Below are 13,639 nucleotides of genomic sequence, written 5' to 3' on the forward strand. Positions count from 1 at the left end.
GGCTGTGTGTCTGGCAGGATTCGGAACCAGCCCTGAGCCTGCGTGCATTGGCAGCGGCTTCATGCAGCTCAAAGGCTGCGGGAACCTCAAGCTGTTCGGCAGGAACAGACACCTGGGAGGAGACAAAACGTAGAGCTCCAATTCTTTAACCCATAGCTATCTGAGCTTTATTTATTTGAGCACTTCTGGCCTGATGTGCATGTTCTCAGCGGAACCAGAATGTGTTTCTTGTGCACTGATGTATGGAGTGTGAGCTCAGTGCACTGACTTTGCATTCGCGGCGGCTCTTGCTATAGATCAGGGTTTTAGGGTTCAGCACAACAGCATGTTTGACACCTACACAAGGGGAAGGGCTGAATCCACCAACCTGCTTGTAACATGAATGGGGGGTGGGGGGAGCAGAGGGAGATTCTTGCCTTATGAACACTGTGAATTCAATAGTTGATCAGCAACACCTGAAAATGTAAAGCTTTTAATTAAAAACATTTTTAAAAGTCTTTTACACTGCTGGCTTATTTTTAATGCAGAGTGGAGGAGGCTTTGAGAAGGACACGGGCGAGAAGTGCCAGAGAAGCTGTGACAGGAGCAGGTGGAGCTCTGAGGCTTTGCGCCAGCCCTGAGCTCCAGGTTGGCACTCACGGGTGCGGGTTCTCCTGGACCAGGGTATGGGCGAGGTTTAAACCTGGCCTAGATGCTGTAACCAGCTCCAGCTGTTTGTGTTTACTCTGCAGGAACAAAACAACATGGCAGTTTGTTTTCAGTTTCCATCCACTTTCTGCACAATCCTTCTTCCTCACTAACAGTAACTGGAAAAAGGAAAAATCTGAAGTGATTCAATACTGTGATTCTTAAATTAGTATTTGCTTGCGGCTACAGCAGCCACAGGAGAGATTCCACATCTGCTCATGTCCCTCAGGTTCAGGTACAGCTGCAAAGCCTCCTGCTTTCCCTCCCCATACACACGGTGACATCAGAAAACTGATATTCAGATTAAACAGACCAAACCAGAGTTATTCGTTCAGTTGTTTTTGTGTGACTAGTTCTGAAAATACCCGTATGTAAAAATCCAGAGAGCAGGACAAGCACACCTCACCTCCAGAACAAAAGCCCAAAGCTGTTTCACATCCATCCATCTTCTGGCACAGCACCGTAACACGCTGCCTTAAACCAGATGTGGTCTTACTAACCTCATGGATTGCTCTGGTAAACTACTTGTAATGATTACATCTCACTTTTGTAAAGTAACACCTTTCAAAAACACTAAGGTCTGTGTTGGAAAGAAAGCTGGTAATCAATTCTTACTGGAAACACTGTAAAAAATTGTTTTTTTGAGTTTAAGGATATTATTCATCAGTAACTGGCTGTTGAGGATGGGGTAGATGTGACAATTCTGTATTTAGGGAGGGAGACATGTAATTGCCCACAGTTATAGACAATTATTATAATTGCAGGGGAAAACACAAATCACTCTAGCTTTTTCTTCTAAAACATTCCTTCAAGCCCCATTTCATCAGGCAATCGAACAGCCCTGGAGATGCTGCTGATACCTGAGAGGCCAAAGCCACTGCAGCTGGAGCAGCTACAGGGACAAGCAGAACTCGAGGTCTAATTAGACCATTTAGAACTAAATGAGGATGTCCTGACAGAGACAGCCTTAAAACTTGGTGCTGTGAAAACACAGCAAGGCCTGGGCGAGAAACTGTCACCACCACAAAGCTCAGCGAGGCCATGGGCTAACACGAGCCAAACCGTCCATCACCTTAAATCCAGCAGTTCTGGTAGGAATCAGGTTGTGAAGGGAACGCAGATTTAGTCTTCAAAGGCTGCACAGAAGCAGGATGCATTGCTGCTTCTTTTGATGTGTTTTAAGTCAAGGTTTGGTTTTTATTGACGCCACTTCAATAATTACAAAGCCGTATGAATTAATACTGCCGGGCTCTATGCGCATTACCTTAACGAGAGTCAGAAATTGCACAGAACACTAGCTGTCTTTTGAGAATCTTACATCCACCAGAGTTAAAAAGGCACTGAGTGTCCGTATTGGGGCTCCACAGCATCCACCTTCACCACTTGATGTTAAATCCAGCGCTCGTTTTCTCCACCGCGTGGTACCCTGTGTGCAAAGCTTCCGCAGCCTTTCCCGAGCCCGCGCCACCCAGCCACCGCTCGTACAGCTCCTGCACAGCCCGGTTCTGCTCCGGAACTTCAGTCTGAAGAGACTCATACAACCTCTCGACTTGCTGAAGCTGCTCCTTGCTGGATTCCCCGTCAAGTTTGATCTGGCCACCTCCATTTAAACAGCCTGTGTGCAACAAAGGGAGAAAATGTCACTGAGTTTATCAGAAAGAAGAAACCCCAAATAACTGTAGTTAATTTACTCTGCACCTGCAAACATTTAAGCAATGAAAACACCATTATAATTGTGGTTTCATCCCTGTGTATCTAACACAGCAGCCCCTTGGGGGAATGGTTGGGCTGGTGTGTTTCTGTGCTCACTCTGGCTCCTGCCTTGTGTCTCCAGAGAAGGACCAGAACGCAATCCAGGGGAAAACAGCCTTGGCACTTCACCTGAAGGTAAGATGAGCACCCCTGGGCAGTGTTCTGGGCTGAGCAGGCTGGGAGCTGCGCAACATTTTGGGGATTGAGAGTTTCTCCAAGCACTGAGAGCAGCAGCTCAGTGTCGCTTCGGGTTGGGCTCAAGCTGCCCGCGCTCTCTGTGAGTGGGTTTGAAGAGAATCAGGAGGGAGAAAAAGGAAGGTTTGCACAAAATGGAAACAGGAATAAAAGAGGGAGAAAGATACTTCCTTCAGCAGCCATAGCAAGTGTTCTCTGAAAGTGTAATGGTCAGTTTTGTGCAATTGTAGGGGAAGTATCTCCTCATGTGCCAAAGAGCTCAGAAAAGCAGGATGACCTCCTTAAAAGCACTAATTATGCAAATTCTGTGCAACGGAATTTAGCTGTAATTACTTAACTCCTGAAGAATTACTAGCTTCTAGGTAGGAAAACAGACACACAGACAACTTTGAAATTCCGATACTCTGACTATCACATCTCAAGAGCCTGCAGGCTTTGCCACGATAATTCAGGATGTGAGAAACTGCCTATTCTTAGATTTTATTTATAGTTCCATACAGCTTCTTACAGCTACGGACTGTAACAGTTCAACCTGTGCAGCCCTACCTGATGGGCAGGCCATGACTTCAACATAGTGATAGGGCGACCTCCCTCGTTTCAGCTTCTGCACCAAGTTCTGTATGTTGCGAAACCCGTACGCCAACGCAAACTGGAGCAGGACGGCTCCATCCTTCTCCAGCGTCACCTCCTGGAAGTCCTTGTTTCTGAGGAAAAAGAGCAGAGGAAATGTCTTCTCCAAATTAACTTCTATTTTAAGCTTCAAAGAGCCCTGTGCTAAAACCAAGTTCTTTGGGAAATCTTATTTGAGAAAGCTGTCCTAGTTCTTCGTCACCCAAACAAAACATGAAGGTATTATCTTCCAGATCCTTGCTTGAGGACCTGCTGAGTAACACCTGTGTTGAATAAATCCTTAAAATCTAAGCAAGTGGAGCCTCAACAAAAGTTTCTTTGTGATCAGCCTTCTGAGTTGGCTTTGGCCAACTTATACATTAGTGAGGCTGCTAAGGAAACTTTTAAATTGTAGCAGGTCATAAAACCAGGGAGCAAACCATTACTGAAGGCTTCCAGACTCGGAAGGTTAGTGGAAGTGCCTGATAAATATTCTTGATAAAAGAATAAGTAAATTGATTTTTATCAAGTATTTCACAATGAGACTCTGGAGGACTGTTTTCTTCTGTTTCCTAGACCAGAGAATCCCACATATAAATGTTGCTGATCAGGGATATAATTAATTACCACTGGTACATTAATACTATAACTGGGAAGGTAGCGGGGATCTCAGCTGAATGAGCCTCTGTGCCAAACTCAAGTTTTCTCTCTTGCCACAACATAGTGAAAACAGCCCCAAGGCCTTGGCACAAGATTTTCTGTTCTGTGATAGCCAGATTAGCAGCAAATCATCTTTATCAGTCTGACTGCAGGTAAGAAAGCTCAGATCCATGTGAGCTCTGTCTTCTAAATTACTCTAAAAATTGTCTGCAACTCGATACTGGGAAAATCCACCAGGCCAAAATAAAGTGTGTGGGTGGCGAAGAGGCCGCAAGTCTCCCCGGGAAAGGCTGGACGGCGCGCGGGCTGATTTACTGCCAGGCAGCTGTGGGAGCGAGAGGCCAATTCCCATGCCTGGGAGTAAAATGTTTAACATTGCAAGGCAAGTTTCAGTCCCTCAGCAAGATAATGGCGTGAACAGAACTGCAGTAACAATAGCGCTTTCTGTAGGAATTTAAACTCCATACTTTAAAGGTTTGTACTGAATTGTGTCCACTTGAATTCCAAAGAGCTCCTTGGCTGCGTATTTGTAGATATGCTCCAAATAGCCACCCGAACCTCCTCCCGCATGGCCAGTGAGCTCCTCTTCTGCAGTGCTACCAAACCTGGGGAAGGGAAGAAAGCAGCAGTTTTAGGGGAGACTTTGTTAAAACAGCACAGGCAGCACAAAAGCAAAGGTCCGGGGGACTCGAAAGCAGCAGAACAAGCTGCAGATCAGCTCCCTCTGAGCTCCACGCTTCTCCCTTGCTCCTGGGCACCAACTATTTACAGCTTCAGAACCCAGCAGGTTTAACTCTGTCCCACCTAACGCTGCTTGAGTCAAGCTCAGTGGAAATAGTCATGTGCCATAACAAGGCCTGACCTGTGCGCTGCCAACTTAATCTTCATGTGACAAAAGTATGTTTGAGTTATTAAGACAAGGGCAGTTACCTGATGTGCACATTTTGTTAGTTTTCTGTTTAACATCTCTACAAACATCCTGGCTGCACTGAGAAATGGGAGGAGGGCAATAACGAAGCAGTGATGGTGTGGGGCTGTGCAACCTGTGCTTCTCTCGGAGAACACAGCCCAGCGGGAGTCCTGTCTCAGTTCTGCAGCCTCAACAGAAGCCGAGTTGGTTATACAAAGCTCTAGTTCTGTGTTACAAAGTATTTTTTTGAAACCAGCTACTTAAGATGTGGTTGCTGGGATGTGAGTGAACACTTCTGGGAGGCATCGGTGCTATGATCACAAGCAGAGAGAGATGAAATCCGTGTTGCTGTGGTTTCTTGTGCTTTAACTTATATAAAAAAGGTGAACAAACCTAGTGATGCCAGGACGTTTGCTCCTCAGTGGGATCCTGGTTCAAGTTCAACACATTTTTGGTGTTGAACAGCTATGTTAACCTAAGTTCTGTAATTCCAGTTCTGTGCAAATAATTCCAACTCCCTGACATGCCATCAGAGGTCAAGATAATGTTTCTTGAGAATAGCTCACCAGATGGGAGCCACAACAATAGCTTTTGTTAGCAGAGAATAACAAGCCAAGGGATCTGCTCTAAGCACTCATCAGGCACTGACACCCGCATTCTCCTCCTAACAGCTGCAGAGGGGAAAACACTTGAATTCAGGCCAAAGAGTTTCAAGTCAAACTGAAGATGTTGCCTCTTGCAGATAAAAATCTCAGCTTTGGAAGAACTGCAGAAGGCAACACTCTAGTCTGCGATCACCCGCTGAAACTATTTTTAATTTGATCTTGTTTACAGGAACTGAGCTTCATTAACAAACCGTTTCAGTGTGTCTGGCCTCACGTAGTGCTGCTCTCTGAAAGCGGGGCTGCCAGGAAGCTCCAGCGCTGGGCCGGAGCAAACGGTTACACCAGCAAAAGTCCCGGGATTTCTGGCACTTTAACTCATTCTTGCTGCCAAATGCAATAACCTCTTAATGGGCTTTTCCACGTGCGGGAGGATAAAGCAGAACAAGAGCTATCGCGCTGCTGATGTGAAGGCTCCGAGCTCCAAGGGATACGTGCTGTTTGTGACCAGTCAATTCACCCAGCGCATTAAAGCCAGCAAAAGGTTATAGAGGCGCTTTATCACCGTGAGTGCGAGGCCTGGTGCTCACAATGTACTCTGAAGAAGCTGTCCAGAGATGTTTATCAAGTAATTAGACATTCAGTTCTATTTTATAACTGACACTTCTATAATGTCAGTTCCTCAGGGAACCCAAACACTTCAGAATCTGTTTTTCTCCTTAATTTTCTGTTAGTGGTGTAAGAGTAAAGCAGGTAGAACAGAAGTATCTGTTTACATCGGCAACTTTTGAAGTTGTACTTTTGGGACTCACCATGCAGGCCTTTATTATAGCTTGAGAATACTTTTCTTTTTTGATGTGAAAGCAACCTGTGCATACACTATGTCAGAAAAAGATACACTTAATTTAGCAAGAAGTGTGCCTAAACTGATCTGTGCTAGTAAATGTATGATGTGAAACCTCCACCTACCCATCCACTGCGATGTAGCAGAAGGAAACCGAGGCTCTGGGCACGCATGTTATTTTTAATCACCTCTTGAAATTCTTACAGGCTGCCACATGTGTAGCCTTTCTGTTCAGTTATGTGCAAAGTGCTACAAAGACACTTCTTTTAAACTGAAGAAGAGAACGCTTTGGTTTAGGGTTCCATGCAGAACCACCACTGCATGTCAACTTAGATGAATAAAATGTGATTTTAATGTTTCTATAGTCACTTAGATCTCTGTGTTGCTGTCACTTAACCAGATGTTACTTGTCAGTTGAAGCAACTAAAGTCTCATCTGGTTTGCACATGTTTAAGATCTTATTTTTTTACAAGTGAAGACTCCTAGACATTAGCTGAGTGACTCAGATATTTCTTACTTACGCTTTAGTTCTGGAATCCTCACAGTAGCTCTGATAACTAAGGACAGGTGCAAGCAAACTGAGTATGGTGCAATAACAGGATTTGTTTTAGCAAACTCTTTTAGCACTGATCAGATTCTTTCACTTTTCAAATTCCGCAGACAGACTTTTGTGGGATTTCACCAGCTATATTGTGAGTAACTGTAACTGAAGTCAATGACTGTCATGCGACTTCTCCTTCTCTGCATAATTATTTTGCCATCATGCTCTCAGTGAGCTAATTGTAGCAATCCTGCTGATTTACAGTGAGAGCTGCTAATCCTTGGACTACTAAAATCTAGAACAAATAGTTACAGATCATCCAAAAGTAGAGATTCAGCATATTCTGTAATGTATTTTATGTACAACTGCACTGATTCAAAATCAGTGACACAAGAAAAATGCAAACACCTGCAGCCTTGGGCAGTACTGTAGTAGAATAGCAAATTCTGTTGAATAATTCTGTAAATACTGGATGCAAAAGAACATGACTGAAGATGTGAATGAGATTTTGGTCTTACATGGTATCCAAAGCAGCAGGATCTACATCTGACAGAGACACTCCCTCTTGTTCCAACAACTTTAGAACTTCTCCTAAAACAGAACCACAGACATAAAAAGATCTTATTTTGGTGATAAAGGAAAAACAAAATCCACAGGTTGGTACACAAGACTGCATGTGTGATCTTTACCAGTACATGCTTTGCATTATTAAAGTGTAATTATACAGCAATTATACATACAGTACACCCTCTAACAGAGTTGTTAAACCGAGTGAATGGCTTGCTTGGAGGCTTACAGAAATTAGCCAGGCTGCCTCCAGCTCTGCTCACCTGTGGTGATGACACAGTCCACGTCACGGGTTTGGTATTCCTGGTTGAAAAAGTCTGGCCGCGAAGCCTCCAGCTTTTTGTCGTAACAGGGCATCACTGTGACGTGGTATATCCGGTCAGGGGTTAAGTGCTGGAAGAAAGACAAAGCTGTGCAGCTGGGTTGGCCAATTTCAAACCTGTCTGGAGGGAGATGTTTGCCAGGTACAAATGAGAATGATGAAACTGGTGTCACCATGTCTCTGGAAATACTCTCCACTACTATATATATACACACACAAAAAAAGAGTTGAATATGTACACACACAAATTTATATATACATCAAATTATTTCTCTCATAAAACCCAATTTTAGTTTGTAGAAAGTGTCAGCAACATGTTTTTCTCCGTGTCCCCCCACTTTTGCTGGTGCAGATGATCCAAACAGAGTCAGTCAGTGAAGAATTCCAAACGATGCAGTTAGAGAATCTGCTTCTTCCACGCTACCAAAATCCAGCCCCTGCATCAGCAAATAATCTGGTGTCGGACAAAAACCTCATGACCATCCAAGAAACAAGTACAGGCCAAGGAAACGAGTCATTGACTCAAGGCCATCATTTCAATATCTCGTGCCAAATATTTGGAGTTGCTGCCAATTTTTGTAACAAGTATGCAGATGTCAGCATTTACTTAATGCAAGTGTTAAATCACTGCTCATTAATGGACAATAAATCATACAATCAGAAAGACTGCTTAGGTTTCTTACGGGACAAATCTAGGTCTTTAGTATAACTCTAGTCTTTAAAGATCAAATTCACATCTGGAAAGATTCCAAAGGTTAAAGACTGAGAACAGAACTAAGTCAAACTGAAAGAGAACATTCAGTTGGGAACGAGCAAGTCATTTTTAGACGAGACATGACCTGCACGTATGCACTGACTGGAGCTTTGTCTCAGGCTCATTTATTTTAAGTTGTTCACCAACTTTAAACAACATGAAAATACCACACATAGACAAGATGGGAGCACCAGGACACTGAAAAATAAGTTTCTCTGGCCTTCCCAAATAACATGCAGAGGTTTTAAATTGTCCACTCAGCATGAGCTTAGTGTTACTGCCCTAGTTGCTAACTTCTCATTACATAAAATAGAAATGAGAAAGATGTTGCCTTTTGCAAGATAGTTTTTGCCTTTAAGCCTAATGTATGACATGTAGCAAAATTTAAAAAATATCAGCTCCAAGTCTTCAATGTGAGCAGTTCAGCGTTCTTCAGCCCCTTACCTGCTGTTCCGCAAAATGGCCCTTGATCAAGGAGCCCATGACCTGCTGGGGAGACTTGGTGGTGCTGATATAGGGAATGATGAAGCTGCCGTGGGTCTTCTCTGCGTAGCAGATCCAACCTGATAAGAGCATAATTAACAAATTACATTAAAAAGAAAATAACAAGCACCCCTTCACTCTGCTCACCCTCCCCGCAACCCCAGACTTCCTACCCTTTAATTATCATTTTCAGTCTCACTTCAACACAAAAAGCAAAGGAAGCATAACATAAGATTAAATTAAAGAGCTCCTTAGGTAACTGTACAGCTCATTAGTGCTATTAACATCAATCCTCTAAGCAAATGTACCCATTTAAACTTTTCTGACTAGCTTTCTGCATTTTTCTTCTAGTGTATTATTAGTGTACTATAATTTTATTATTTCCATAACTAATCTAACACTATACCCGGACAGGCAGAAGCCAGCATTGGCAAAGCCTTCTTATCTTCGGATTGCTTCCGAAAGCGTTTCACAAACTCTCGTTGGCTCTCCAATAGGCTGAAGTTTCTTGAGAAAGTTGTATCAAAAACATAGTGCACACCTAAGCAGTACAGAATCTGTGTTAAAATTCGCAACAAAAAGCCTCCAGTCAAACTTAATTCAACCTTATGTTTATTTAGAGGTATCAATCTCTGCAGTTGATAGTGAACCTGTTTCCCTAGCACATCAGCACAGTAAGACAAGCAAAAGTGACAGGAGGATTGCAAATCTAATATTTGAAGTGCCTTCCTTCCATCACTGCATGTTCTTTACGTGACTGAAGTTGTAGACACGTTTACATTTTAGCTAATGACAATCACAAACCAGTAAGTGTCCATGGGGAGGTTAAATCACACCAACCGGGTGCGCACAGAACAATTACCCTTAACATTCCCCCCAGCAGCCCCCTCGTGACCAGCAGAACGTGAATGCCACACTTGCCTAAACTCTTGAAGAACGCGGTCAGCTTCTGCGCTGTTTCCAGAACACCCAGTTTACATTTTGCTGCTAGTGAAGCTCTGGATTGTGGTGAAACAGAAATCACCACCAATTTCTGCTCATTGGGAGCGGCAGTCTTTGAAAAAAACAAACAACAACAACACTGCTGAGACAATATTAATGTGGCACATACAGAACTTCCAGCACATTAGGGCACCAGTATCTCTCAGCTTAACCCTGAAGCCATAACTTACTGCATTAAAGGTCCTTTTCAAACCCATTATAACTTTTTAAAAATCAGAAAAAACATAGCAGTGCACTGAGAACATCCTTGGATCCTTCAGAAATTGATTTTTATGTGTGCTGTTTCCACACATGCTTCTGCAGATGCCTCGTATCAATCTGCTACAACTTTCACACTCTGCAGCCTCCCTGGCCATGACTTGTCACCCACCTTGTTAAATGTCAGTATTTTGCAGAGCTCTTCGTGGCTCTGTTGGGTGATTAAAACACTTTCTGCTGATGTAATGCAGCCACTACAAGCCAGACAGTCGTTCAGAGTAATTTTAGCCTTTTCCAGTTTCTGTGCTTCTCCATCCTAGAAAGAAACAGATCAGACTCACTTCTCCTCACAGTGCAGAATTATGCAGCAGTTTTCCCACCTTTAATGTATTTAGCACAAAGATGTTGCCTTTTTTATGCGCTTGGTTTATCACTAAAAAAAAGTACCTTGTATTTTTAGCAAGATGAGAGGGAAGACTTTGAAGTTTGCTGCTTTCAGTGGGATTATTTGGCATAATATGCTGAGGAACTTCCAGATAATTTTAACAAAACCAGGAGCATAACGTCACCTCTGCCAAGTGCAGCTCATGTTATTGAATAGTACGGGACCTGTTTCTTCACATGAACTTGAATTTCACTCTTAAATAGACCACAAATTCACTAACATTTTTAATTGATAGTGTTCTGCAATCTCTCTGTGTGTCAAACTTAAACGGACAGCGATGGGAGAACCGTACATATGAAGAACAGTGTGTGACTTGCCACTGGAAGGAAATATATTTCATAATATTTGACCTGAATAAAACAGTTTTTCAGTTTTCTCCTGAGACTCCTCTCCTCTTACATTTCACTTTTCAATCAAGTCAGAAACAGACTGAGCAATTAGGCACAACTAAATTAAATTTTTAAAATAAGAAACCAGACTTCTATGGGAGAGCTGTATCCCACTTCTTTAAGTCAAAAGGTCATCATCTGCTTAAAGTTAACAGTACTGTTTCTACACAAATTCCCAGCTTGGGTAACTATGAAATGCAAACCTTTTTTGTGTAAACAGGAGAAAAATTTTCCAGAACTCAGCATTAAATTTTTAAGCAGGAGGCTTAGGAATCCTGCAGGCTACCTAACAATCTGAAATATTATTAAAAATATCAAGAGCAAAATTTAAGAGTATCTATTTGAATCTCTTTGAGAATCAGCACTCTGCTGTATGACTTTATGCAACAAGACATTGTCTCAGATAATCTAGGAATTGCTAATACTTAAGTACTGAGGGCAAAATACTCAGCTTATCTGATCTCATACTGAAAATCAATGTTAATTAATGTCAATGTTTCAGAGCATAAAAGATTGACATGAAATCAGAATTACTGCTTATAAAACCAGGTAATTTAAAAGTTGGACTTTGGAAAAAAAGATACAAGAATGCTGACATCAACAACAGTGACACTTTTCTAGCATCTTGGTTCTCTTTGAGGCATTAAATAGCTGCAGACTATTCAAATATTTAACAATACATCCATGTTTTCTGGATATTTTACACAATCTTGAAGAAAAATCATACATACCTGATTGATCTGAAAATAGCTTCCATCTGCTTCAATTCTGATCTTGGCTGCTGCTTTTCCAGGTTTTTTTTCCACTTTGACAGGTTTGATACATTCCTGAAAGAGAAATCAAGCCCAAAAGTCAGGAGACGAGCAATGAAGTGTGGAAGAGGTGGATCTAATAGAAAGTAGAATGACTGAACCCAAACACTAGTTGTAGAGTGAACGCCACCCACTCTCCCTTACACTGTGCTGGATTTTCTTGCAGTGTCTACAGCCACCAAGGGAAAACGTAAAAAGCCCAAACTGCTCACCCCTTTTTTACAGAAGGAACACTTTTCCAGCATCATACCAAAAGCAGGAAGGATTTTGCTGTTCTGAGAACACAGCTGTTTTACATGCCTGGCCAGGAGCAGACTCGCCTGCACACTCTCCCTCTCAAATCCCAGACGCTCCTGCTCCTTCATTGCAAATTTTAACTGGGGGAGGCGTGGTCACTACAGCCGATATGTGGTTAGTGCCAATGAAGTTCCATTTAATGTGGAAAGGACTCTGACGGCCTCAGATGGACTGCCTCCAGTTTTCTGTGCTGTTCTGTGATGAAGTCTCCAGGGCGTCTTTTGCATTTTGTGTGATTTTTATTGTTTAGGCACCTCACGACTTCTTGTCCTTCTTCAGCTCGGATTCGCTTTGCCTTTTACCACCTTTGCTCTGCCAACATCTTCAGTTTCCCTCCCTAAATTAATCCAGCTTTCCTACATTTTGCACGATCCACAGACTGGCCGGAACAAGTCATGATGATCCTTCAGTTATGCTCGCTCAATAAAACAACGATCTCTACTTGAAACACAGAAGTGTGTTGCATTATTTACATGCAAGACTTCACTAGGAAACCCAAATACAAGGAGAGTTAACGGGGTTTGCTATGCCCCATTCCACTGCTCTCAGTTCAGGATAATTTTTCTGCTGCACTTGTCAGCAAATACGCCTAGAATTACTCTTTTGTACTTCTGTGAGTGCCTGAAGTCTCCTGAGGAACAGTCTCGACCCATCCTTGTGCTCACCCTCCTCTGCCACACTGGCAAGAGCAGATATCTTCCCTTTTACCGCTTTATTTATCCTCGGAGGGCTGAACAGACGTGGAGATGAGGTTCTCGGGGACATGGGCTGGGGGACTGGCCACATGGACTCCTGGCGTGGGTGAACCAAGAGGCCCTTTTTTTCTGCAAGGCACTTACATTTATAGTTAGCAGCTGTTGTACATGAGTTTAGCTTTCTGTTTTAATTGGCTTATGCTAGCTGTTCACACACTTAAAGTTATCTTGCGATTGGTTTACTTAATCTTGCACGCACTCTGGCAGCTTGGCCATTGTAAATATCTTTTCTTGTACAAAAACATTCTGGTTTCTCATTCTGCTTTGGTCAAGGTCGTTCCAGTAACTCAAGATGACTGTCTGGAAGATACTCCACAAGGGGTTAGTGCCAGCGGTGGGTTAACGGTTAGACAGGACGATCTTGAGGGGCTTTTCCTCCCAAAATGATTCTGTGATCTCACGTGTGGAAGCGCCGCCCTCGGCCACTTCGCCCCGGCCCGCGCTGAGCCGCGTCCCGCCCGCGGCCAGGCTGTCACCACCAACCCCTCAGCGCCATCTGCTCACCCTGCCAGGGCCCACCCCGGGCCGAGGGACCCGCACCCACCTGGGCCGGCCCGATGAAATCGTCCAGGTCCGCCAGCTGCAGGACCCCGCTGAACGGAGACGCCATCGCGGCCGCGCCGCCGCCGAGCGCGGCAGCCAGCGTGGGGGCGGGGCCTGCCACACTGTCGTAAAAGGGAAGCGCCACACTGCCGGAAAGTGTGGCGGGGCGGGAAATCGGTGTGGTGGTCGGGGCAGCAAGCAGGGTCGTTCAATGGCTAGAGAGGCAGGAGACCCCTCAGACGTGCTCCTTGCAGGGCATGGTTCATTTATAG

The 13,639-nt window shown here is 43.7% G+C and overlaps 1 protein-coding gene across 2 annotated transcripts; it reads right to left on the minus strand.

Annotated features, from left to right (window-relative positions):
• Positions 1-456: 456 nt before the first annotated feature.
• Positions 457-13,475, minus strand: CIAO3 (cytosolic iron-sulfur assembly component 3). 2 transcript variants are annotated; one of them, XM_065850540.2, is made up of 11 exons: positions 13,369-13,475; positions 11,692-11,787; positions 10,299-10,442; positions 9,848-9,980; positions 9,333-9,467; positions 8,888-9,006; positions 7,631-7,760; positions 7,319-7,391; positions 4,371-4,508; positions 3,181-3,338; positions 457-2,302 (listed from the first exon to the last, which is right to left on the minus strand). In XM_065850540.2, the coding sequence occupies exons 1-11, from the start codon at positions 13,432-13,434 to the stop codon at positions 2,064-2,066; spliced, it is 1,431 nt and encodes a 476-aa protein (XP_065706612.1). In that variant the 5' UTR covers positions 13,435-13,475; the 3' UTR covers positions 457-2,063. The 2 variants fall into 2 exon arrangements, with proteins under 2 accessions (XP_065706612.1, XP_065706611.1); XM_065850539.2 differs by lacking the exon at positions 13,369-13,475 and adding an exon at positions 11,985-12,541.
• Between the last annotated feature and the right edge of the window lie 164 nt (positions 13,476-13,639).

Source organism: Patagioenas fasciata, chromosome 15 (genome assembly GCF_037038585.1).
Source record: "Patagioenas fasciata isolate bPatFas1 chromosome 15, bPatFas1.hap1, whole genome shotgun sequence".
NCBI classification, from domain to species: domain Eukaryota; kingdom Metazoa; phylum Chordata; class Aves; order Columbiformes; family Columbidae; genus Patagioenas; species Patagioenas fasciata.

Coding starts and splice junctions, on each gene's coding strand:
- CIAO3 (XM_065850539.2), bottom strand. CDS start 12,137: ATGAAGGAGCAGGAGCGTCTGGGATTTGAGAGGGAGAGTGTGCAGGCG. Junction 9,981..10,298: donor AAATACTGACATTTAACAAG/GTGGGTGACAAG, acceptor TTTTTTTCAAAG/ACTGCCGCTCCCAATGAGCA. Junction 7,392..7,630: donor GGACTGTGTCATCACCACAG/GTGAGCAGAGCT, acceptor GTTCTGTTTTAG/GAGAAGTTCTAAAGTTGTTG.